Source organism: Scyliorhinus canicula, chromosome 11, assembly GCF_902713615.1.
Source record: "Scyliorhinus canicula chromosome 11, sScyCan1.1, whole genome shotgun sequence".
NCBI classification, from domain to species: Eukaryota; Metazoa; Chordata; class Chondrichthyes; order Carcharhiniformes; family Scyliorhinidae; genus Scyliorhinus; species Scyliorhinus canicula.
The window spans coordinates 145305045-145331680 of record NC_052156.1 but is presented as its reverse complement, the minus strand read 5'-3'; the positions used below and the strand labels follow the sequence as shown (position 1 = coordinate 145331680).

The 26636-nt window shown below is 50.4% G+C and overlaps 1 protein-coding gene across 1 annotated transcript in view; it reads left to right on the top strand.

Moving 5' to 3' along the window:
* LOC119973796 (kielin cysteine rich BMP regulator) overlaps positions 1–26636 on the top strand; it is a 187366-nt gene that overhangs the window by 60952 nt on the left and 99778 nt on the right. Inside the window, exons 13-18 of the mRNA XM_038812222.1 lie at positions 3551–3633; positions 4983–5076; positions 5666–5745; positions 22049–22142; positions 24900–24979; positions 25742–25827. Of these exons, the coding sequence (XP_038668150.1) occupies positions 3551–3633; positions 4983–5076; positions 5666–5745; positions 22049–22142; positions 24900–24979; positions 25742–25827 (517 nt within the window). The remainder of the gene's footprint in view (positions 1–3550; positions 3634–4982; positions 5077–5665; positions 5746–22048; positions 22143–24899; positions 24980–25741; positions 25828–26636) is intronic.

The following is a 26636-nucleotide window of genomic DNA, read 5'->3' as shown; positions in this document are numbered from 1 at the left end:
CCAGCCCCAACCTGACCCTCTCTCTAACCCCAGCCCCAACCTGACCCTCTCTCTAACCCCAGCCCCAACCTGACCCTCTCTCTAACCCCAGCCCCAACCTGACCCTCTCTCTAACCCCAGCCCCAACCTGACCCTCTCTCTAACCCCAGCCCCAACCTGACCCTCTCTCTAACCCCAGCCCTAACCTGACCCTCTAACCCCAGCCCTAACCTGACCCTCTCTCTAACCCCAGCCCCAACCTGACCCTCTCTCTAACCCCAACCCTAACCTGACCCTCTCTCTAACCCCAGCCACAACCTGATCCTTCCTCTCTCTAACCCCAGCCCCAACCTGACCCTCTCTCTAACCCCAGCCCCAACCTGACCCTCTCTCTAACCCCAGCCCCAACCTGACCCTCTCTCTAACCCCAGCCCTAACCTGACCCTCTCTCTAACCCCAGCCCCAACCTGACCCTCTCTCTAACCCCAGCCCCAACCTGACCCTCTCTCTAACCCCAGCCCCAACCTGACCCTCTCTCTAACCCCAGCCCCAACCTGACCCTCTCTCTAACCCCAGCCCCAACCTGACCCTCTCTCTAACCCCAGCCCCAACCTGACCCTCTCTCTAACCCCAGCCCGAACTTGATCCTCTCTCTAACCCCAGCCCCAACCTGACCCTCTCTCTAACCCCAGCCCCAACCTGACCCTCTCTCTAACCCCAGCCCCAACCTGACCCTCTCTCTAACCCCAGCCCCAACCTGACCCTCTCTCTAACCCCAGCCCCAACCTGACCCTCTCTCTAACCCCAGCCCCAACCTGACCCTCTCTCTAACCCCAGCCCTAACCTGACCCTCTAACCCCAGCCCTAACCTGACCCTCTCTCTAACCCCAGCCCCAACCTGACCCTCTCTCTAACCCCAACCCTAACCTGACCCTCTCTCTAACCCCAGCCACAACCTGATCCTTCCTCTCTCTAACCCCAGCCCCAACCTGACCCTCTCTCTAACCCCAGCCCCAACCTGACCCTCTCTCTAACCCCAGCCCCAACCTGACCCTCTCTCTAACCCCAGCCCCAACCTGACCCTCTCTCTAACCCCAGCCCTAACCTGACCCTCTCTCTAACCCCAGCCCCAACCTGACCCTCTCTCTAACTCCAGCCCCAACCTGACTCTCTCTCTAACCCCAGCCCTAACCTGACCCTCTCTCTAACCCCAGCCCCAACCTGATCCTCTCTATAACCCCAGCCCCAACCTGATCCTTCCTCTCTCTAACCCCAGCCCCAACCTGACCCTCTCTCTAGCCCCAGCCCCAACCTGACCTTCTCTCTAACCCCAGCCCCAACCTGACCCTCTCTCTAACCCCAGCCCAACCTGACCCTCTCTCTAACCCCAGCCCTAACCTGAACCTCTCTCTAACCCTAGCCCCAACCTGACCCTCTCTCTAACCCCAGCCCCAACCTGACCCTCTCTCTAACCCCAGCCCCAACCTCACCCTCTCTCTAACCCCAGCCCCAACCTGACCCTCTCTCTAACCCCAGCCCCAACCTGACCCTCTCTCTAACCCCAGCCCCAACCTGACCCTCTCTCTAACCCCAGCCCCAACCTGACCCTCTCTCTAACCCCAGCCCCAACCTGACCCTCTCTCTAACCCCAGCCCCAACCTGACCCTCTCTCTAACCCCAGCCCCAACCTGACCCTCTCTCTAACCCCAGCCCGAACTTGATCCTCTCTCTAACCCCAGCCCCAACCTGACCCTCTCTCTAACCCCAGCCCCAACCTGACCCTCTCTCTAACCCCAGCCCCAACCTGACCCTCTCTCTAACCCCAGCCCCAACCTGACCCTCTCTCTAACCCCAGCCCCAACCTGACCCTCTCTCTAACCCCAGCCCCAACCTGACCCTCTCTCTAACCCCAGCCCTAACCTGACCCTCTAACCCCAGCCCTAACCTGACCCTCTCTCTAACCCCAGCCCCAACCTGACCCTCTCTCTAACCCCAGCCCTAACCTGACCCTCTCTCTAACCCCAGCCACAACCTGATCCTTCCTCTCTCTAACCCCAGCCCCAACCTGACCCTCTCTCTAACCCCAGCCCCAACCTGACCCTCTCTCTAACCCCAGCCCCAACCTGACCCTCTCTCTAACCCCAGCCCCAACCTGACCCTCTCTCTAACCCCAGCCCTAACCTGACCCTCTCTCTAACCCCAGCCCCAACCTGACCCTCTCTCTAACTCCAGCCCCAACCTGACTCTCTCTCTAACCCCAGCCCTAACCTGACCCTCTCTCTAACCCCAGCCCCAACCTGATCCTCTCTATAACCCCAGCCCCAACCTGATCCTTCCTCTCTCTAACCCCAGCCCCAACCTGACCCTCTCTCTAGCCCCAGCCCCAACCTGACCTTCTCTCTAACCCCAGCCCCAACCTGACCCTCTCTCTAACCCCAGCCCAACCTGACCCTCTCTCTAACCCCAGCCCTAACCTGAACCTCTCTCTAACCCTAGCCCCAACCTGACCCTCTCTCTAACCCCAGCCCCAACCTGACCCTCTCTCTAACCCCAGCCCCAACCTCACCCTCTCTCTAACCCCAGCCCCAACCTGACCCTCTCTCTAACCCCAGCCCCAACCTGACCCTCTCTCTAACCCCAGCCCTAACCTGACCCTCTCTCTAACCCCAGCCCCTCTCTCTAACCCCAGCCCCAACCTGACCCTCTCTCTAACCCCAGCCCCAACCTGACCCTCTCTCTAACCCCAGCCCCAACCTGACCCTCTCTCTAACCCCAGCCCCAACCTGACCCTCTCTCTAACCCCAGCCCCAACCTGACCCTCTCTCTAACCCCAGCCCCAACCTGACCCTCTCTCTAACCCCAGCCCCAACCTGACCCTCTCTCTAACCTCAGCCCCAACCTGACCCTCTCTCTAACCCCAGCCCCAACCTGACCCTCTCTCTAACCCCAGCCCCAACCTGACCCTCTCTCTAACCCCAGCCCCAACCTGACCCTCTCTCTAACCCCAGCCCCAACCTGACCCTCTCCCTAACCCCAGCCCCAACCTGACCCTCTCTCTAACCCCAGCCCCAACCTGACCCTCTCTCTAACCCCAGCCCCAACCTGACCCTCTCTCTAAGCCCAGCCCCAACCTGACCCTCTCTCTAACCCCAGCCCCAACCTGACCCTCTCTCTAACCCCAGCCCCAACCTGACCCTCTCTCTAAGCCCAGCCCCAACCTGACCCTCTCTCTAACCCCAGCCCCAACCTGATCCTCTCTCTAACCGCAACTGCTAAAGTGAGCAATGTTCCAATGGTTTTGCTATTTAATCAACATAAACTGGAATTAAAGGGTAGAAACCCTCGGCCAAGGGGTTTAATGGCCACTTGAGCAACAGATTCAGTCAGTGGGTCAAGACAGACTTTTTAATTGTTAAATGTCTCAATGGTGCAATGAGGAATTTTGTTACTTTTGGACCAAGTAACTGAGAGAGTTAAAACTCGCCGCATATTGTTCCCTCAGACACTCCCAGGGCAGGTAGAGCACAGGTTACTGTCCGGTATTTATGACTGACTCTATTCTCTGGTTCAGGCTGTGAATATGAAGGGAAGCGGTATGTCAATGGAGACGTTTTCTCATCAAGTGTGAACCCATGCATGAACTGTTCATGTGTGGTAAGTCTACTGTTATTACAGATTGGGAAGTTTTATGTATGCTGTTAGAAATACAAGATTTTATAAGATGATTTTGTTTTGGGTCTGTCTCTTTAATTCAAAATAAAATGTGGTACTGAAGGGAGTCATGTGATCTGCTTTGGGTTCTGCCCACCAACCAGCCGAGGTGGCTTGGTTACCATGGGGACGGGGAGGTCCGTGCTCAGGCCTATTTGGAGCAAAGTGTAAAATGTTCAAGCTTACCATTTTGACTCAACACCTCGTGCCCGCATGTCCATCCTTGGCCTCCTGCAATGCCCCAGTGAAGCCTGATGCAAGCTGGAGGAGCAGAATCTTATCTTCCGGGTCGGCACATTGCAGCCCTCGCGACGCAATAGGCGGCAGCTTTAGATTGCGATCTTTCTGTACCAGCCTCCCTGAACAGGCGCCGGAATGTGGCGACTAGGGGCTTTTCACAGTAACTTCATTTGAAGCCTACTTGTGACAATAAGCGATTTTCATTTTTCATTTTCATTTCATTTCTCCTCCACCTTAAACACCTTTGTTAGGGCAAAGAACCAAAAGGGCTCGATGTTAACTCGTTTTTTCCTGCAACGGCACGGTAGCGCTGTGGTTAGCACTGCTGCCTCACGACACCAAGGACCTGGGTTCTTGTGGAATTTGCATATTCTCCCCATGTCTGCATGGGTCTCACCTCCATAACCCAAAGATGTGCAGGGTAGGTGGATTGGCCACACTAAATTGCCCCTTAATTGGGAAAAAATGAATTGGGTACTTTAAGTTTAAAAAAAATCTCTGTTTCTCTCCTTACGTATGCTGCCAGACCTGCTGAATTTTCCCAGCATCCTCTGTTCCTGTTGTGCAAGCTGTTATTCTGTGAACAATGGGATGTAAAGTAAAACTGTGGTGCGGGGTTTGCCACTGTGTTTGTGTAGTTTAGTGTATTAATTATCTGCCAAGCAGTGTTTAGTTGACTTTCTTTTAGCTGGTTTGTTACAGTAAAGGTCTTAAAACTTGAAACCTTGTGCAGTTCCTTTAAATTAGACACTAGGAATTCAAATCTCGTGTTTAAAGTCACCAGGCTCTACAAGGATCGGAACAATGTTGATTTGACTATTCAGTGACAGGGCCACTGGCATTTCAATCTCCAGTTACTTAGCCCTCGACCATTTGAATTGCATTGTTTGAGGCATGTTTGAACTTCTGGTTATTTAGGGTCTGGTTGCTTGACCCCCTGGGCCCCGTTGATTCAAGGATTTCCCTACAAATTCATGGATCTTTTATACTTAACTTGTAAACAATGTTATGCTCATTAAACATTTTCAACTCTGCTTCTTGTTGAATTACAGAATAGCCTAGTGAGATGTGTCCCCCTGCTGTGCCAGGCTCCGTCGTGTTCACGCCCCATCCAGCAGTCTGGCCAATGTTGTCCTGGCTGCCCAGGTGAGAGCGACAGTTAATCCAACTGAAACTGAGTCAGCTTTGGGGAAAAGGCCCCTTGTCTGACCTTGACGTGCAGCAAAATCTACAGCGACTGAGCGCAAACACATTAACGTGGTGATGCAACCAGGAAAATCAGCACAGGGACAACGTGCACTAACTGGCGAAAACCGTGACAGGAGGGGGAAAATGGGAACAATGATTTGACAAAAGTACAACATGTGAAAACTCTGCCCCAAACTCCACTCCCCAAACTCTACTCCCGATCGTACATTCTCCTGTGTTCAAATCAAGACTGCTTTTCTCCTATTCAATCTAATTCTCTCTTGGGACCTGAAACTCCCCATTTGCCCTGTCTATGACCTTTTAAAACCGGCGCTCGGTACCACTCAACCTCTGATCCCTGACTCTTGACTTGCCTTGTCTTCACAGAACTATTTTTGAAATTTGACGTGTTTCTGTTCTCTAGAATCTCTGGCTGTTCCCAATAAAACTGAATGCGATGACCCTGGCCTTTGGCGGCAAGCCAATAGAAATCGAGTGTTGATGTGGGCCTGCGTGTGTGACTGAATTCATTTCCCTTTTCTCTCAGGGTGTGAACTGGACGGAACCATTTTAGATAATGGGGAGACATTCACTTCACCAGATGGATGTCGGACATGTGTGTGTACGGTGAGTAACGTGACGGTTTTAGCTTGTTAATGTGCTCCTGGTTTTAAATTCACTCCGGGTTAGGACTTGCCAGTCTCATTACTCTTGATGATTCTCTGTCCTGAAGCTGCATTCCCTACCATTCGATCCACTTGAGCGAATGCTTGATGCTCTGAAGCCATGCACAGTTCCCTAGAGCAGAAACAGGTTCACTTTGACACAGCCTCCAAGTTTATATCCAGTTCATGTGCACCAATTTCCTCCCAATTGTGGGTGATCCCACCAAGGGGACTCCCTCCATTCCAAGGCACAAGGATCCAAGCTTTGGGAACTGATCTCTATATCCTGCTGGGCACGAATACCCCAGAGGAGTGGCAGTGCCATTACTACAAGCCCTGGCTTTGGGCCTGCACACAGTGGAGGGGAAATGTGCACCCCTTTGCCAGTGGAGGGCCCTGGTGGTGATAAGGGGAAGGCACTTTGGCTGCTGCTTTGCCCCCCCCCCCCCCCCCCTATTCTGGGGCACTGAGGCCAGGAGTAGTGGCCAGTGAGTGGGGCTGATGCCTTCAATCATGAAGCAGTGTATTGCGCTGGTTCGCCCTCCTCTGCCTGCACCCACCCTCCCTTTGAGAGAACACAGTGTGACAGAGCTGCCAGTGAGCTAAAACCGAGCTCTGCGCAAAATCTTGAAAGGATGTTTTGTGGGGCACGTGGACCAAGGAAGGGGCCGCTGCCTGAGGTTCAACATTCAAACTTGGCAAAGGACCAGTCAGGTCTCTGGAGCTCTGTAACCTGATTCCCACAGCATCCACATGGCAAGCAGCACTGCGCTAAGAAGATTTCTAACAGATTTTCAATTAACTCCTCGAGGCAAGGATCAGCATGTCGGCTAAAAGTCTCCTTGGAATTAATAGTTTTCAGCTTGTTTTCTTGTGTGTTCTCCATTACCGTGTGAGTGAGAGCGAGACAGAGCATGTTAGAATCTGCACCGTCCGGGGTGCCTGTGTGTTTGTGTGCATGTTCATGTCAGCACATACACACACACACGTTTATGTATGCATGTTCACGGGCAAACGTGGGGGTGTTCCAGTGTTTGTATCCATGTGCATTGTGTCCAGGTGAACACGGTGTTCACGTCGGAATGCAGTCATGTGAGTATGTCCATCAATCATGGGTCTGTTTCTAAGAGCATGGGTGAGTGCCTTGTGTATGCTTCTGTGTTTCTATGTTTGTGTGCATGCGTTTGTGTCCATGTTCATGGGTGTTGTCCATGTCTGTGTGTGTGTAAGCATGTGTGAATGTGTCTGTGCATGTATGCTGGTTCTTGTGTCCATATGAATGCGTGTGCACGCGCTTGTTCCCACGTGTAACCCTCTTCGGCTGTGCACACTACTTGTTCTGACCAATTCACTGCAGGTTCCTTTAAGTAGCTTTGTTCCATGCTCAACATGTTTGGTGGTCAGGGCCATGACCACAGCCACAGTCCTGCAGACCCTGCCCCTTTAAGCCACCTGGGGGAGATACAAGCAGAGGAAATGTCAAAACTTGGGCCTCACGTGGGCCCAAATAGAGACACAAAGTCATGGAGAGTATGGTGGGGGTAGGGCAGACTGCTAGGGTAGATATCAATCCCAATGGGCCAAGGTGTATTGCTGACTTGCATGGCTGTTAGGGAGGGAGTTCTGGGATTTAACCCAAGCGACAGTGAAGGAACGATGATATATTTCCAAGTCAGGATGGTGAGCGACTTGGAGCGGAACCTCCAGATGGTGGGGTTCCCAGGTGTCTGCTGCTCTTGCCCATCTCGATGGTAGCGGCTATGGGCTTAGAAGGTGCTGCCTAAGAAGCCTTTGTGAGTTCCTGCAGTGCATCTTGTAGATGGTACACACGGCTGCCACTGTTTGTCTGTGATGGAGTGAGTAGATGTTTTGTTTTTCTTTTTTGTTAATAAATTTAGAGTTCTCAATTATTTGTTTCCAATTAAGGGGCAATTTAGTGTGACCAATTCACCTACCCTGCACATCTTTGGGTTGTGGGGATGAGAGCCACGCATACACGGGGAGTTTTTGCAAACTCCACACAGACAGTGACCCGGGGCCGGGATCGAACCCGGGGCCTCAGCACTGTGAGGCAGTAATGCTACCCATGGAGTGAGTAAATGTTTAATATGGTAGGTGGGTTGTCAATCAACCTGGCTGCTTTGCCCTGGATGGTGTTGAGAATATTGAATGTTGTTGGAGCTACACTCATCCAGGCAAGTGGGGAGTATTCCATCACACTCCTGGCTTGTGTTTTGTAGATGGTGCACAGGCTTTGGGAGGGTCAGAAGGTGAGTTACTCGCTGCAGGATTCCTCTGACTTGCCACAGTGCTGTTGAATGTCAAGGGGCGATGGTTAGATACTCTCTTATTGGCGATGGCACTTGTGTGGTATGAATGTCACTTGCTACTTGTCAGCCTAAGCCTGGATATTGTCCAGATCTTGCTAAGTTTGCATATAGACCTATTCAGTACCTGAGGAGTCGTGAATGATGCTGAATATTGTGCAATCATCCCCACTTCTGACCTTAAAATGGGAAGAATGTGATTGATGAAGCAACTGGAGATGATTGTGCCTGGAAAATACTCATACAGTGATGTCCTGGACGCAGATAATTGACCTCCAAATACCACAATCATCTTTCTTTGGTATATGTATGTCTCCAACCATTAGAGGGGTTCCCCTGATTCCCATTGACTCTAGTTTTGCTCAGGCTCCTTGATGCCATACTCGATCAAATGCTGCCTTGATGTCGAGAGCAGTCGGTCTTACCTCACCATCCCAATTCAGCTCTTTTGTCTATGATTGAACCAAGGCTGTAATGAGGTCAGGAGCTGAGTGACCCTGGCGGAACCCAAACTGAGCATCCATGAGCAGGTTATTGCTGAGTAAGTAACGCTCGTTAGTGCTGTTGCTGACCCTTTCCATCACTTTACTGATGATTGAGAATAGATTGATGGGGCAGTAATTGGCCGGGTTGCATTTGTACAGTTTCTTGTGCACAGGACAAAACTGGGAAATGTTCCACATTCCCGGGTAAATGCCAGTGTTGTAGCTGTACTGGAACAGGTGGGATAGTGGCATGGCAAGTTCTGGAGTGCAAGTCTTCTGTACTATTGCCAGAATATTGTCAGGGCCCATTGACTTTGCAGTATCCAGTGCCTTCAGCCATTTCTTGATATCACGGGGGGTTAATCGAATTGGCTAAAGACTTGACATCTTGTGATGCTGGCGACTTCTGGAGGAGACCGAGATGGATCATTTGCTGTTATGAATGCTTCGGCCTTATCTTCTGCACTGATGTGCTGAGCCCCTCCATTGTTGAGGACGGGAATATTTATGGTGCCTCCTCCTCCACTGTTTAATAGTCCATCACCATTCACGGCTGGATGTGGCAGGACTTCAGAGCTTGGGTCTGATGCGTTGGTTGTGGGATTGCTTAGCTCTGTGCAATACTTGCTGCTTATGCTGTTTGGCACACAAGTAGTCCTGTGTTGTAGCCTCACCAGGTGAACACCTCATTTTTTGGCATGCCTGATATTGCTCCAGGCGTGCTCTCCTGCACTCTTCATTGAACCAAGGCTGATCCGCTAGCTTGGTGGAAATGGTAGAGTGGGAGGGATCGGCAGGACTGCGAGAAACTCTGTTCTTTCTCCACAGATGCTGCCAGACCTGCTGAGTTTGCCCAGCTTTTTCTGTTATATTTCCGATTTCCAGCATCCACAGAATTTTGCTTTTATCCTCGGTTGAAGGGTTTGGTCCATCAGCCATCTCTCTCTCTCTCTCTCTCGGCTGAGAACTGAAGTATTAAAAAGAAAGAAAGGCTTGCATGTATATCACAGCTTTCATGGCCATTGGATGACCCAAAACACTTTCACTTTACTATAATTCCACTTTACAGCCAATGAATTACCTTTTGTAGTGTAGTCACTGTTGTTATGTAGGAAAGGCAACAGCCAGGATGTGCACAGCAAGCTCCCACACACAGCAATGTAGTAATGACCAGATAATCTGTTTTTGTGATGTTGATTGAGGGGTAGATATTGGCCAGGACACTAGGGATGACCCCCTCTGCCGTACTTCAAAATAATGTTATGGGATCTCTGACATGAACAGGAAGATGGGGCCTGAGTTTAAAGTCTTCTCCGAAAGTTAACACCATTGAAAGTGCAGCACTCCATCAGCACTGCACTGGAATGTCAACCTTCATGTTAGTGCCGGAGTCCTAGACTGGGACTTTAACCCAGAACCTGGTGATTCAGAGGCTGACACAGAAACTCCAATCTTGTCCTGTTCCTGCTCAGAATACCATACGGGTCGCTTAGGTGGACTGGGGAGAGTCCAGTCAAAGGGTGATCTGACAGAGGCCTGGCCAGGCAGTTAGTCACATTGAATCGCTCTCTCGGTAACTTCCCTCTGCTCCGCAAGCTCCCGGTACATGGGCAGCCTGCTGTTACCCACTAACCAGACCTTTCCTCAGTACCACCTGCATAATAGATCATGGGGCTATGGGGGGGGGGGGGATCCGAGAGATGAGATTGAGGTAGAGCTGGGGTGAGAACAGAGAAACATAGAAAATAGGAGCAGGAGGAGGCCATTCGGCCCTTTGAGCCGGATCTGCTGATCATCCAGCTCAATAGCCCGTTCCTCCCCCCCGCCCCTGTAGTTCCTGTAGTTGAGAATTTCACAGGCTGACCATTCTCTGGGTGAAGAGATTTCTCCTCATCCCTCTTCTGAATGGTCCATGCCATATCTTCAGACTGTGTGACCCCTGGTCCTGGAAGCCCCCACCATCAGGAACGTCCTTCCTGCATCTACCCTGCGTTATCCCATTAGAATTTTATAGCTTTCTATGAGATTGTTCTGAACCAAAGCAAATGTAATCTTAACTGGCTCATACCTCAGTCCCGCCATCCCAGGAATCAGTCTGGTAAACTTTCGCTGCACTCCCTCTGGAGCAAGAACACCCTTCCTCAGATAAGGAGACAAAAACGGCACGCATTATTCGAGATGTGGCCTCGCCAAGGCCCTGTATAATTGCAGCAAGACATCCCTGCTCCTGTACCCGAATCCTCTCCCTATGAAGGCCAACATACCTTTTACCTTCTTTATTACCTTCTGCACCTGTATGTTCACCTTCAGTGACTGGTTTTGTTGCACATTCCCCTCTCCTAATTTATGGCCATTCAGATAATAATAAGCCTTCCTGTTCCTGCTGCCAGTGGATAGCCTCACATATATCCAGATTATACTGCATCTGCCATTCATCTACCCACTGGAGTGTGAGGTTGCATGCTGGGGTTTGATGGGGGCGGGGGGGGGGGGGGGGGGGCTGCCGCTGGTATGAGCCGCGGTCACTGATGTTTTCAGTGAGCTGGTTTTGCAGAACCTGACAATGAGGGAGAGGGAAAAGAAAAATAATGAAAGCTGGCAGATTTCTGCTTCACCTCCCCTGCATAAAGGGCCATTGCTGAGGCTGGTCACATCCCAAACTGAAGAATGTTCGGAACAAAAGCCGATGAGATGTGAGCCTCTGGGCTGAGGTCAAGAGGCTGAGGATGGGATTGGGCCGGACTAGAAACCTGTGGGAATTTCAGCAGGAGCTGGGTCCAAACTGATGCTACTGTACGTGGCCTGAAGTGAAGGTCGGTGTGGGTGAAACCGTTAGGGCGGTTGGGGGGGGAGGATGGTGGTCAGGGTGGGGATTCACATTGATTTCAGGGTGAGTGGTCGCAGTGGGAGGTGAGGCCTGAAGTCTGCAAAGTCCGGAGTGAGGATCGGGTCAGGGTGGGAGATTGGATGTCTGGGATGAGAGTGAGGATTGGAGTTGAAATGGGAAGGTCGGTGGTCTGGGATGAGTATGGGGATTGGGGTTAGGGGCGGGGAGGTCGGAGGTCTGGGATGAGAGTGAGGATTGGGGTTAGGGCGGGAAGGTCGGAGGTCTGGGATAAGAATGAGGATTGGGGTTAGGGCGGGGAGGTCAGAGGTCTGGGATGAGAATGGGGATTGGGGTTAGGGCGGGGAGGTCGGAGGTCTGGGGTGAGAATGAGGATTGGGGTTAGGGCGGGAAGGTCGGAGGTCTGGGATAAGAATGAGGATTGGGGTTCGGGCGGGAAGGTCGGAGGTCTGGGATGAGAATGAGGATTGGGGTTAGGGCGGGGAGGTCGGAGGTCTGGGATGAGAATGAGTTTTGGGGTTCGGGCGGGAAGGTCGGAGGTCTGGGATGAGAATGAGGATTGGGATTAGGGCGGGAAGGTCGGAGGTCTGGGATGAGAATGAGGATTGGGGTTAGGGCGGGGAGGTCAGAGGTCTGGAATGAGAATGAGGATTGGGGTTAGGGCGGGGAGGTCAGAGGTCTGGAATGAGAATGAGGATTGGGGTTAGGGCGGGGAGGTCGGAGGTCTGGGATGAGAGGGAGGATTGGGGTTAGGGCGGGAAGGTCGGTGGTCTGGGATGAGAGGGAGGATTGGGGTTAGGGCGGGAAGGTCGGAGGTCTGGGATGAGAATGAGGATTGGGGTTAGGGCGGGGAGGTCGTGGTCTGGGATGAGAATGAGGATTGGGGTTAGGGCGGGAAGGTCGGAGGTCTGGGATGAGAGTGAGGATTGGGGTTAGGGTGGGAAGGTCGGAGGTCTGGGATGAGAATGAGGATTGGGGTTAGGGCGGGGAGGTCGGAGGTCTGGGATGAGAATGAGGATTGGGGTTAGGGCGGAAAGGTCTGCGATGAGAATGAGGATTGGGGTTAGGGGCGGGGAGGTCAGAGGTCTGGGATGAGAATGAGGATTGGGATTCGGGCGGGAAGGTCAGAGGTCTGGGATGAGAATGAGGATTGGGGTTAGGGGCGGGGAGGTCGGAGGTCTGGAATGAGGTTTGGGGTTCGGGCGGGAAGGTCGGAGGTCTGAGATGAGAATGAGGATTGGGGTTAGGGCGGGAAGGTCGGAGGTCTGGGATGAGAATGAGGATTGGGTTTAGGGCGGGAAGGTCGGAGGTCTGGGATGAGAATGAGGATTGGGGTTAGGGCGGGAAGATCGGAGGTCTGGGATGAGAATGAGGATTGGGGTTAGGGCGGGAAGGTCAGAGGTCTGGGATAAGAATGAGGATTGGGGTTAGGGCCGGGAGGTTGGAGGTCTGGGATGAGAATGAGGATTGGGGTTAGGACGGGAAGGTCGGAGGTCTGGGATGAGAATGAGGATTGGGGTTAGGACGGGAAGGTCGGAGGTCTGGGATGAGAATGATAATTGGTGTTGGAAGGGGGTTTGGAGTAAAGTCAGAGTTAGGGTAAGATGCAGTGGCCCTCACACCTGGAAGAGGCCCAGATCCCAATTCCTTTCTCTTTCCAAAGTGGGACATTGAAGCCCGAGAGAGAGAGAGAGATCTGCTCACAGTTTTTCTATATGTCAATGCTGCAAATTGCAGAAAAAAACTGTCCAACTGTGTCAACAAAAATCACACATCATGTAGCAAACCCCCATCGACATGGGAATGGAGTTATTGGGACGGATTGGGGAAGATTTGAGGGCAATTCAGTTGGAGAGAGGAGAGGAACATTACAGATATCGATGAGGATTCCCCGGGAGGGTCGAGTTACAACGGGAAGCAACATTCACCAGAGCAGAGAAGGTTCAAAGATTTGTTTTTTAAATTCTTTCAGGGATGTGGGTATTGCTGGCTAGGATAGCATTTATTGCCCATCCCTAATTGCCCTTGCAAAGGTGGTGGTGAGTCACGTCTGAAACTGCTGCAGTCCATGTGATGTAGGTGAACCCATAGTGCTGTTAGGAAGGGGACTCCAGGATTTTGGGGAGTCAGGAGGTGAGTTACTTGCCGCAGAATTCTCAGCCTCTGACCTGCTCTTGTAGCCACATAATTTGGATGCCTGGTCCAGTTCAGTTCTGGTTTACGGTAACCCCCAGGATGTTATTGGAGGATTCAGCAATGGGAATCTCAAAGGGAGATGGTTAGGTGCTGTCTTGTTGGAGATGACCATTGGCTGACAATGCATGCCTGTTGCTTTCTGCTTAACAGCCCAAATGTAAATATTGTCCAGCAATTGGACATGGACTGCTTTAGTATCTGAGGGTGACTGGTGCTGAACATTGTGCCATCATCAGTGAGCATCTTCACTTCTGACCTTGGAGGGAGGATTATTGATGAAGCAGCTGAAGATAGTTGGGCCCAGGAATTACCCCGAGGAATTCCTGCAGTGATGTCCTGGAACTCAGATTATTGACCTCCAACAACACAACCTTTGTGCTAGTTATAACTCCAACCAATGAAGGGATTCCCTAAATTCCCATTGACTCTAGTTTTGCTCAGGCTCCTTGAAGCCACACTCGGTCAATACCGTCTTTTAGTTTAGATGGGCAGCATGGTCGGCACAGGCTTGGAGGGCTGAAGGGCCTGTTCCTGTGCTGTACTTTTCTTTGTTCTTTGTTCCTTGCTGTCAAGGGCTCTCACTCCACCCCTGGAATTCAGCTCTTTTGTCCATGTTTGAACCAAGGCTGTAATGAGGTGAGGAGCTGAGTGGTTCTAACAGAACCCAGAGTGTGCAGGATATTGCTGACAAGTGCTGGTTGATAGCACTGTTGATGATCCCTTCCATCACTTCACTGATAACCGAGAGTAGACCGATGGGTCTGTGGTTGGCCAGATTGTATTTGTCCTACTTTGTGTGCAGGACATACCTAGGAAATTTTCCACATTGCCAGTTGATGCCAGTGTTGTAGCTGTACTGGAACAGATTGGAAAGGGCTGCAGTTATTTCTGCAGCGTTGCTGGGATGTTGTCAGGACCTGTGGCCTTTGCAGTATCCAGTGATAATGGAAGCTGTGCTCCAATTTCTATCATTTATTAATTTAATTATTGGAATTTTTTGTACTCATCTGACCAAAGATTTTAATGACAAGCAACAAAAACATTCAAATAATAGATCCACTAGCTCCAATCAAACTCCCAGGGCAGGTACAGCATAGAGTTAGATACAGAATAAAGTTCCCTCTACACTGTCCCAATCAAACACTCCCAGGGCAGGTACAGCATAAGAACATAAGAACTAGGAGCAGGAGTAGGCCATCTGGCCCCTCGAGCCTGCTCCGCCATTCAATTAGATCATGGCTGATCTTTTGTGGACTCAGCTCCACTTTCCGGCCCGAACACCATAACCCTTAATCCCTTTATTCTTCAAAAAACTATCTATCTTTACCTTAAAAACATGTAATGAAGGAGCCTCAACTGCTTCACTGGGCAAGGAATTCCATAGATTCACAACCCTTTGGGTGAAGAAGTTCCTCCTAAACTTAGTCCTAAATCTACTTCCCCTTATTTTGAGGCTATGTCCCCTAGTTCTGCTGTCACCCGCCAGTGGAAACAACCTGCCCGCATCTATCCTATCTATTCCCTTCATAATTTTAAATGTTTCTATAAGATCCCCCCTCATCCTTCTAAATTCCAACGAGTACAGTCCCAGTCTACTCAACCTCTCCTCATAATCCAACCCCTTCAGCTCTGGGATTAACCTAGTGAATCTCCTCTGCACACCCTCCAGCGCCAGTACGTCCTTTCTCAAGTAAGGAGACCAAAACTGAACACAATACTCCAGGTGTGGCCGCACTAACACCTTATACAATTGCAACATAACCTCCCGAGTCTTAAACTCCATCCCTCTAGCAATGAAGGACAAAATTCCATTTGCCTTCTTAATCACCTGTTGCACTTGTAAACCAACCTTCTGTGACTCATGCACTAGCACACCCAAGTCTCTCTGAACAGCGGCATGCTTTAATATTTTATCGTTTAAATAATAATCCCGTTTGCTGTTATTCCTACCAAAATGGATAACCTCACTTTTGTCAACATTGTATTCCATCTGCCAGACTCGAGCCCATTCACTTAACCTATCCAAATCCCTCTGCAGACTTCCAGTATCCTCTGCACTTTTCGCTTTACCATTCATCTTAGTGTCATCTGCAAACTTGGACACATTGCCCTTGGTCCCCAACTCCAAATCATCTATGTAAATTGTGAACAATTGTGGGCCCAACACGGATCCCTGAGGGACACCACTAGCTACTGATTGCCAACCAGAGAAACACCCATTTATCCCAACTCTTTGCTTTCTATTAATTAACCAATCCTCTATCCATGCTTTACTACTTTACCCTTAATGCCATGCATCTTTATCTTATGCAGCAACCTTTTGTGTGGCACCTTGTCAAAGGCTTTCTGGAAATCCAGATATACCACATCCATCGGCTCCCCGTTATCTACTGCACTAGTAATGTCCTCAAAAAATTCCACTAAATTAGTTAGGCATGACCTGCGTTTTACGAACCCATGCTGCGTCTGCCCAATGGGACAATTTCTATCCAGATGCCTCGCAATTTCTTCCTTGATGATAGATTCCAGCATCTTCCCTACTACCGAAGTTAAGCTCACTGGCCTATAATTTCCTGCTTTCTGCCTACCTCCTTTTTTAAACAGTGGCGTCACGTTTGCTAATTTCCAGTCCACCGGGACTACCCCAGAGTCTAGTGAATTTCGGTAAATTATCACTAGTGCATCTGCAATTTCCCTAGCCATCTCTTTTAGCACTCTGGGATGAATTCCATCAGGGCCAGGAGACTTGTCTACCTTTAGCCCCATTAGCTTGCCCATCACTCCCTCCTTAGTGATAACAATCCTCTCAAGGTCCTCACCTGTCATAGCCTCATTTCTATCAGTCGCTGGCATGTTATTTGTGTCTTCCACTGTGAAGACCGACCCAAAAAACCTGTTCAGTTCCTCAGCCATTTCCTCATTTCCCATTATTAAAACTCCCTTCTCATCCTCTAAAGGACCAATATTTACCTTAGCCACTCTTTTTTGTCTTATATATTTGTAAAAACTTTTACTGTCTGTTTTTATATTCTGAGCAAGTTTACTCTCATACTCTATCTTACTCTTCTTTATAGCTTTTTTAGTAGCTTTCTGTTGCCCCCTAAAGATTTCCCAGTCCTCTCATCTCCCAGCAATCTTTGCCACTTTATATGCTTTTTCCTTCAATTTGATACTCTCCCTTATTTCCTTAGATATCCACGGTCGATTTTCCCTCTTTCTTCCGTCCTTCCTTTTTGTTGGTATAAACCTTTGCTGAGCACTGTGAAAAATCGCTTGGAAGGTTCTCCACTGTTCCTCAACTGTTCCACCATGAAGTCTTAGCTCCCAGTCTACCGTAGCTAGTTCTTCTCTCATCCCCTTGTAATCTCCTTTGTTTAAACACAAAACACTAGTATTTGATTTTACTTTCTCACCCTCCATCTGCATAGAGTTAGATACAGAGTGAAGCTCCTTCTACAGTGTCCCTATCAAACACACCCAGGGCAGGTACAACACGGGATTAGATACAGAATAAAGTTCACTCTATACCAGTATTTTTCAAACTCAGGGTCGCGACCCGTGGTTGGGTCTCAGGCGGCTGTCAGGAGGGTTGCGGAGTTGGGCAGCATGGTGGCGCAGTGGGTTAGCCCTGCAGTCTCACGGCGCCGAGGTCCCAGGTTCGATCCCAGCTCTGGGTCACTGTCCATGTGGAGTTTGTACATTCTCCCTGTGTTTGCGTGGGTTTCGCCCCCACAGCCCAAAAAATGTGCAGGCCAGGTGGAGTGGCCACACTAAATTGCCCCTTAATTGGAAAAAATGAATTGGGTGCTCTAAAAAAATTTTTAAAAGAGGGTTGCGGAGCGATCGGTTCCAGCGTTCCCGATCACGGGAAGGAGTCCCCAATGGCTGCGACCGGCTTTTAAGAATGCCAGCCGCGGGCAGTCCCCGATTGGTTGTAGTGTTTGAGGGGGCGGGGCGATGTGCGGCTGGACTGTGTGCTGGTCACTGCGCCGGCGGGGGGGGGGGGGCTGAGACAGGGGCCGCCGGGCGTCCAAGTGGACGTGTGATGCTAACAGTCATGGCTCCAGCTTGGAGCTTCGCTCTGATGCCCGCCCTCTGCGCGCTGCTCGATTCGTCCCCCACCGCTGATTGGCAGTATGCGACCCCGCGGCTCCATGGTCAAGCTGTTCAACGGCCGGCACAGCATCCGCCTGCACTCCCACAACGTGAAGTACAGGTCGGGAAGTGGTCAGCAGCCTGTGACTGAGGTGGAAACAGCTACTAGACAGTGAGAGGGAGGCCTGGCCAGGTTTGTTGGCGAGGAATACCGATCAAACAAGGTCAGTCAATACAGCTGATACATGTCAACACTGGAAGAAGCCTACACAGTTATCACTTTGTCTCAGCACTCTCTGGAAACAGGCAAGTAAGTGCTTTTCGTAAAAATGGAGAAGAGATGACAGGATGTTTGGATTGTGCAATGCAGTGGGACCAGTAAAACATATTGTGACATTGTGTGTGTTTGACAAGTTATTTCATCTCGTGTAAAGTCAGAATTTGTAAAGTAAAATCAAGATTGTACTTTTTTCTATACTTTGTTTAAATTTCTAAAGAAATGGGAATATATATGAAACAAAGTTTGTGTGTAAATGTAAGGATGCGCATGTTCAACGGAAATTGTTTTAATCAGCAGTAAAAAGTCATTAAGTTGGAAAAATCTGCTATTGGAAATAAAGTTTCAAAGTAAAAAAAAAAAAGAATTCCGGCCGCAACCGGCCTTTACATCTGAACAATGAAGTCTTTCCACCAGAGGCAGCGGCAGAGAGAAGGCCACGCGTCCAGCACGAACACTGGCGCCATGCGCCCTGTAAGTCAGTGCTTTAGGCGCAAAATCATAGAGGAGAGATTCCTCCATTTTGTAGCTACCAGCAAGCAAACAACACGACTGTGTGAGGAACTGAAGATGGATTATTTTGTAACAAGGTAGGGAGGGCCAGAGATACAAACAGACCAGGATCTCACAACTGAATCCGCGGGAGAGAGCGTCGCAGGAGAGTCCGCGGCAGGACAAGGCAGTGCTGGTGTGAGCTGTATCCAGAGCTCCAGGGCCTCTGGTGAACAAACAACTAAGAGATTGGAATCGGGAGCAAAGCAATATTAAGATGATTTCTTGAGATACGGCTTTAATCGTGCCAATGCAAATCAGGCTGCAAAGCCCATGTGTGTTATATGCAGGGAAGTACTGGCAAATTAAAGTTTAAAACCCTCAAATCCTCAAAGGCACTTGACGGCTAAGCATGGCGAATTCGAGGACAAACCTCTTGATTTTTTCAAAGGATGCAGCGAGAACTTAAAATCATCAGCTGAAATCCTTAGCGGAGATGTAACATTGAATATCAAAGCAAGGGAGGTCATGTGGACCAAGCAGGCTCGCCTGTCACATTACAGGTAAGTAATAATGGTGGGCCGCTAAGGTCAGCCGGCATGGGCCAGCGTGGGTCCCGAAGTTCCGCTGGTTGGTAAAAGTGGGTCCTGGGAAAAAAAGTTTGAAAAGCTCTGCTCGACACTGTCCCCATCAAACACTCCCAGGACAGGTACAGCACGGGGTTAGATACAGAGTAAAGCTCCCTCTACACTGTCCCCATCAAACACTCCCAGGGCAGGTACAGCACAGGTTAGATACAGAGTAAAGCTCCCTCTACACTGTCCCCATCAAACACTCCCAGGGCAGGTACCACAAAGGGTTAGATACAGAGTAAAGCTCCCTCTACACTGTCCCCATCAAACACTCCCAGGGCAGGTACCACAAAGGGTTAGATACAGAGTAAAGCTCCTTCTATATTGCTGCTCCAATTGCAATAAGTGTAATAGTTAGCACATTTCCATGAAGAAAGGACAGCATTTAAGACTCTGGGTTTGAGCATGTTCCTGTACGATGGTGGAATGTTACCAGTGGTGTGTTTTTCTATGTTCTATGTAAGACTGTGTTTCCAGCCGGGTCTGCTGAATGGCAGCATTGAGCACAGTGGCGCCCTCCTGAGGATCTCTGCCACATTTGCATGTGCTTTGTGAGGGCAGTTTGGCGATTAATTGCTGATAATTGATTTGTTGACAGTTGCATTAAATTCGAGTGCCAGTGGCTTTATTCGTTGCTCAATATCTGCTTCCACTGAAAGACAAAATGCCCTGCCATGCAATTCTAACTCCTGGTCCTGTTGCATTGTGCCTTTGTAAGAAACTTTAAATGTGTCCTGTCAAATGTCTGAGTGGTCAATTGCTCCCTCTGGAGTCAGGCTCCGGGGCAGAGAGAAATGTGAGTCAATTGTGAAAGTTGCTCTTTCCTGATTCCTGATTCACTGATCTCAACCGGGAGTTGGGAGAGTGTAGGCGAGTGTTAGTGAGAGATGGCAGTTGTGTGAATGTTAGTGATAGATTGCAGTTGTGAGAGTGTTAGTGAGAGATGGCAGTTTTGTGAATGTTAGTGATAGATTGCAGTTGTGAGAGTGTTAGTGAGAGATGGCAGTTGTGAGAGTGTTAGTGAGAGATGGCAGTTGTGTGAATGTTAGTGATAGATTGCAGTTGTGAGAGTGTTAGTGAGAGATGGCAGTTGTGAGAGTGTTAGTGCGAAATGGCAGTTGTCAGAGTGTTAGTGAGAGATGGCAGTTGTGAGAGTGTTAGAGAGATGGCAGTTGTGAGAGTGTTAGTGAGAGATGGCAGTTGTGAGAGTGTTAGTGAGAGATGGCAGTTGTGAGAGTGTTAGTGAGAGATGGCAGTTGTGAGTGTGTTAGTGAGAGATGGCAGTTGTGAGAATGTTAGTGAGAGATGGCAGTTGTGTGAGTGTTAGTGAGAGATGGCAGTTGTGTGGGTGTTAGTGAGAGATGGCAGTTGTGAGAGTGTTAGTGAGAGATGGCAGTTGTGTGAATGTTAGTGAGAGATGGCAGTTGTGTGAATGTTAGTGATAGATTGCAGTTGTGAGAGTGTTAGTGAGAGATGGCAGTTGTGAGAGTGTTAGTGAGAGATGGCAGTTGTGAGAGTGTTAGTGAGAGATGGCTGTTGTGAGAGTGTTAGTGAGAGATGGCAGTTGTGAGTGTGTTAGTGAGAGATGGCAGTTGTGAGTGTGTCAGTGAGAGATGGCAGTTGTGAGAGTGTTAGTGAGAGATGGCAGTTGTGTGAGTGTGCGAAATGGCAGTTGTGAGAGTGTTAGTGAGAGATGGCAGTTGTGTGAGTGTGCGAAATGGCAGTTGTGAGTGTTAGTGAGAGATGGCAGTTGTGTGAATGTTAGAGAGAGATGGCAGTTGTCAGAGTGTTAGTGAGAGATGGCAGTTGTGAGAGTGTTAGAGAGATGGCAGTTGTGTGAATGTTAGTGAGAGATGGCAGTTGTGTGAGTGTGCGAAATGGCAGTTGTGAGAGTGTTAGTGAGAGATGGCAGTTGTGTGAGTGTGCGAAATGGCAGTTGTGAGAGTGTTAGTGAGAGATGGCAGTTGTGTGAGTGTGCGAAATGGCAGTTGTGAGTGTTAGTGAGAGATGGCAGTTGTGTGAGTGTTAGTGAGAGATGGCAGTTGTGAGTGTTAGTGAGAGATGGCAGTTGTGTGAATGTTAGAGAGAGATGGCAGTTGTCAGAGTGTTAGTGAGAGATGGCAGTTGTGAGAGTGTTAGAGAGATGGCAGTTGTGAGAGTGTTAGTGAGAGATGGCAGTTGTGAGAGTGTTAGTGAGAGATGGCAGTTGTGAGAGTGTTAGTGAGAGATGGCAGTTGTGAGAGTGTTAGTGAGAGATGGCAGTTGTGAGAGTGTTAGTGAGAGATGGCAGTTGTGAGAGTGTTAGTGAGAGATGGCAGTTGTGAGTGTGTTAGTGAGAGATGGCAGTTGTGAGAATGTTAGTGAGAGATGGCAGTTGTGTGAGTGTTAGTGAGAGATGGCAGTTGTGTGGGTGTTAGTGAGAGATGGCAGTTGTGAGAGTGTTAGTGAGAGATGGCAGTTGTGAGAGTGTTAGTGAGAGATGGCAGTTGTGAGAGTGTTAGTGAGAGATGGCAGTTGTGTGAGTGTGAGTGCGAAATGGCAGTTGTGAGTGTTAGTGAGAGATGGCAGTTGTGTGGGTGTTAGTGAGAAATGGCAGTTGTGAGTGTGTATAGGGGTGTTTGTGAGAGATGGCAGTCACTACAGTGAGTTGGGGATATTGGTGGAGAACATTTTAGCCATAATTCGCACCGTGGATCATGTGTGTACTTGTTTGTGTGTATGTGTGCATGAGCATCCATACCTTCCCAAGTGAATATCTGCATGCAGTGGGATGTCCTGCTCATACTGCAGAGTGGGCTGTCAGATGAACTGGAGGCTAGCTCTGGAATCTCCCCTCCGTGAAGAATCAGCTATTTCAGGAAAGGTGCAGAGCAAACTTCAGAAACAGAACTAAATAATCCTGTTTGTGTTTTCCAGGAAGGGCAAGTCGTGTGTGAAGAGAAACAGTGTCAGACAAACTGCAGAAATCCTCTCCCACCTCTGTATGGAACCTGTTGCCCCCGGTGTGTGGGTGAGATCCCTATTCACTTCCATACCCCCAATGATGAGAACCTGGTACAATCCACATTCAGTCGTTCAATCATTCATTTAATCACTCATACTCGCACAATGTTCACTCATTCATTCGCATCATCATACCTCACTCTCCCATACAATCACTTGCTCTCTTCCACACACTCACTCTTTCACCCTCTCTCGCAGTTTCTCCCCCATAGTCAATCATCACTCTCTGAATCTATCGCTCGCTGAATCACACGCTCTGCCTCCCTCACTCAATAACTCTCTCCCTCACTCTTGCATACTCAATCATGCACTCTCTCAATCTCTCACTCTATCACACTCAATCTCTCTCTAACTCTCTCACACACCGAATAGCTCTCTCTTCTCTCCCCCACTCACTAAATCACTCTTTCACTCACCCACTCTCTACCCCTCCTCTCCCTCCCATTCAATAACTCACTCTCTCCCGAATTCTGCTCCCACAGACACACTCTCTCTCACAGACACACTCTCTCTCTCTCACTCTCCCACTCTCTCTCTCTCTCCCACTTTCTCTCTCTCTCTCACACTCACACACACTCACTCTCTCACACACTCTCACACTCTCTCTCTCACACACACTCACTCTCCCACACACACTCACTCTCCCCCCTCCCCCCCCCTCTCTCTCTCTCACTCTCTCTCATTCTCTCTCTCACACTCACTTTCTCTCTCACTCTCACACATCCTCACACACTCTCTCTCTCTGACACTCGCTCTCTCACACTGTCTCTCTCACACACACTCTCTCACTCACGCACTCTCTCTCACACTCGCTCTCTCGCACTGTCTCTCACACACACTCTCTCACTCACACACTCACTCACGCTCTCACACTAGCTCTCTCACTCACACACTCACTCACACTCTCTCACTCACGCACTCTCTCACTCACACACTCTCTCACTCACACACACTCACACGCTCCCTCACACACACTCTCACACTCTACCTCAACATTCTCACACTCTCTCTCTCACACTCTCTCTCTCATACTCTCACAGACACACTCTCACAGACACACTCTCTCACAATCACACTCTCTCACAATCACACTCTCTCTCACACTCTCTCTCTCACACTCTCTCTCTCACACTCTCTCTCTCATACTCTCACACACACACTCTCTCACAGACACACTCTCACAGACACACTCTCACAGACACACTCTCACAGACACACTCTCTCTCTCTCACTCTCTCTCACACTCTCACAGACACACACTCTCACAGACACACTCTCACAGACACACTCTCTCACAATCACACTCTCTCACAATCACACTCTCTCACAATCACACTCTCTCACAATCACACTCTCTCTCTCACACTCTCTCTCTCACACTCTCTCTCTCATACTCTCACAGACACACTCTCACAGACACACTCTCTCACAGACACACTCTCTCACAGACACACTCTCACAGACACACTCTCACAGACATACTCTCTCTCTCTCTCTCTCACTCTCTCTCACACTCTCTCTCACACACTCTCTCACAGACACACTCTCTCACAGACAAACTCTCTCACAGACACACTCTCACAGACACACTCTCACAGACACACTCTCACAGACACACTCTCACAGACACACTCTCTCTCTCTCTCTCACTCTCTCTCACACTCTCACAGACACACTCTCTCTCACAGACACACTCTCTCTCACACACTCTCGCACTCTCCCACTCTCTCTCTCTCACACACTCTCACTCACACTCTCACTTTCTCTCACATACACTCTCACTCTTTGTCTCACACTCGCGCTCTCACAGTCTCTCACACACACACTCTCACTCTCCCTCTCTCTCACTCACTCTCTCTCACACTCTCACACACCCTCTCACTTTCTCTCACTCTCACACACACTCTCTCACTTTCTCTCACACTCTCACACACACTCTCACCCACTCTCTCACTTTCTCTCACACTCTCACACACACTCTCACCCACTCTCTCACTTTCTCTCACACTCACACACACTCTCACTCTTTCTCTCACACTCACTCTATCACACACTCTCTCACTCTCTCTCACACTCTCACACACTCTCTCACACACTCTCTCACTCTCTCTCACACTCTCTCTCACACACTCTCTCACTCTCTCTCACACTCGCTCTCTCTCACACTCTCTCTCTCACACTCTCTCTCTCTCTTACACTCTCTCGCTCACACTCTCTCTCACACACGCTCTCTCTCTCACACACTCTCACACACGCTCTCTCTCACACATGCTCTCTCTCACACTCTCTCTCTTACACGCTCTCACACTCTCTCACACACTCTCTCTCTCACACACTCTCTCTCTCTCACTCTCACACTCGCACTCTCTCACACACGCTCTCACTCACACACGCTCTCGCTCACACATGCTCTCTCTCACACACTCTCTCTCTCTCACACTCTCTCTCTCTCACACTCTCTTTGTCACACTCACTCTCTCTCTCACACACACATTCTCTCACACACTCTTCCACACTCACCCCCTCACATTCGCTCTCTCTCACACACTCTCTCTCACACACAAACTCTCTCTCACACACAAACTCTCTCTCACACTCTCTCTGTCTCTCACTCTCTCTGTCTCTCACTCTCTCTGTCTCTCGCTCTCACTCTCTCTCTCACTCACTCCATCTCTGTTGCTCTCACTCACACAGCCTTGGTCTCAGTCCCCTGAGAAAACTGAAATGTTGCGAGTAAATAGTTTCTATCTCTCTCTCTCTGAAGGTTGTTCTGTCGATGGACAGGAATATCCAGATGGGGAGAAGGTGTCCACTGGAGATCCATGTGCACACTGCACATGTCTGGTGAGAGATTTACTTATTAATCAACCCCGCAATCTGTCTTTATTACCCCTTTAGTCATTATTGTAATCTGGTCTTTACAATGCTGCAGATGAAGGACACAAGCAGTGTGGGATGCAGTCAAGGTACAGCGTGGGTTTGATACAGAGTAAAACTCCCTCCACACCAAAAAAATCACCACACTGAGACACTGGGGAATGAACGTGCTTGCGGGTGGCGGGGAGGGGGGAGGCGTGGCAGGGAGGGGAGGAGAGGTGGGATGCTGGGTGTGGCGGGGAGGGGGAGGCTGGGCGGGAGGGGAGGCTGGGCGGGGGGGGGCGGGGAGGGGGAGGCTGGGCGGGGGGGAAGGCTGGGCGGGGGGAGGCTGGGCGGGGGGGGGCGGGGAGGGGGAGGCTGGGCGGGAAGGGGGAGGCTGGGCGGGGCGGGGAGGGGGGACGTGGGAGGGGAGGGGGAGGCTGGGAGGGGGAGGCGTGGCGGGGAGGGGGGAGGCTGGGCGGGGAGGGGAGGGGAATGCTGGGCGGGGAGGGGGAGGCGTGGCAGGGAGGGGGGAGGCTGGGCGGGGAGGGGAGGGTGGTTGCTGGACGGGGAGGGGAGGGGAATGCTGGGTGGGGAGGGGGAAGCTGGCGGGGAAGGGGAACACTGGGCATGGTGGGAAGTGGGTGCTATGTGTGTTGGGGCACTGTGCATAACGAGAGGGAGGGGCTGTGCGGCGGGGTTGCTGTCAGACATGCACAAACTCAGGGTTGTCTGATGCTTTTTCTCTAGGATGGAGTTGTTCGTTGTGAGCCAGTGAGCTGTCCACCAGTAGCCTGCAAAGATCCTGTGCAACAACCAGGGCAATGTTGCCCCAGGTAATCAACCCAACCCCCTGACTGTACTGGCGGGGCGGCATTGGTCTCATGGCCTGATTAGCACACCCGGTGTAATCCGGGTCTGTGTGAGACTCAGTATCACACCCGGTATAATCCGGGTCTGTGTGTGACTCAGTACCACACCCGGTGTAATCCGGGTCTGTGTGTGACTCAGTATCACACCCGGTGTAATCCGGGTCTGTGTGTGACTCAGTATCACACCCGGTATAATCCGGGTCTGTGTGTGACTCAGTACCACACCCGGTGTAATCCGGGTCTGTGTGTGACTCAGTACCACACCCGGTGTAATCCGGGTCTGTGTGTGACTCAGTATCACACCCGGTGTAATCCGGGTCTGTGTGAGACTCAGTATCACACCCGGTATAATCCGGGTCTGTGTGTGACTCAGTACCACACCCGGTGTAATCCGGGTCTGTGTGTGACTCAGTATCACACCCGGTGTAATCCAGGTCTGTGTGTGACTCAGTATCACACCCGGTGTAATCCGGGTCTGTGTGTGACTCAGTATCACACCCGGTGTAATCCGGGTCTGTGTGTGACTCAGTACCACACCCGGTGTAATCCGGGTCTGTGTGTGACTCAGTATCACACCCGGTGTAATCCAGGTCTGTGTGCGACTCAGTATCACACCCGGTGTAATCCGGGTCTGTGTGTGACTCAGTATCACACCCGGTGTAATCCAGGTCTGTGTGCGACTCAGTATCACACCCGGTGTAATCCGGGTCTGTGTGTGACTCAGTATCACACCCGGTGTAATCCGGGTCTGTGTGTCACTCAGTACTGCACCT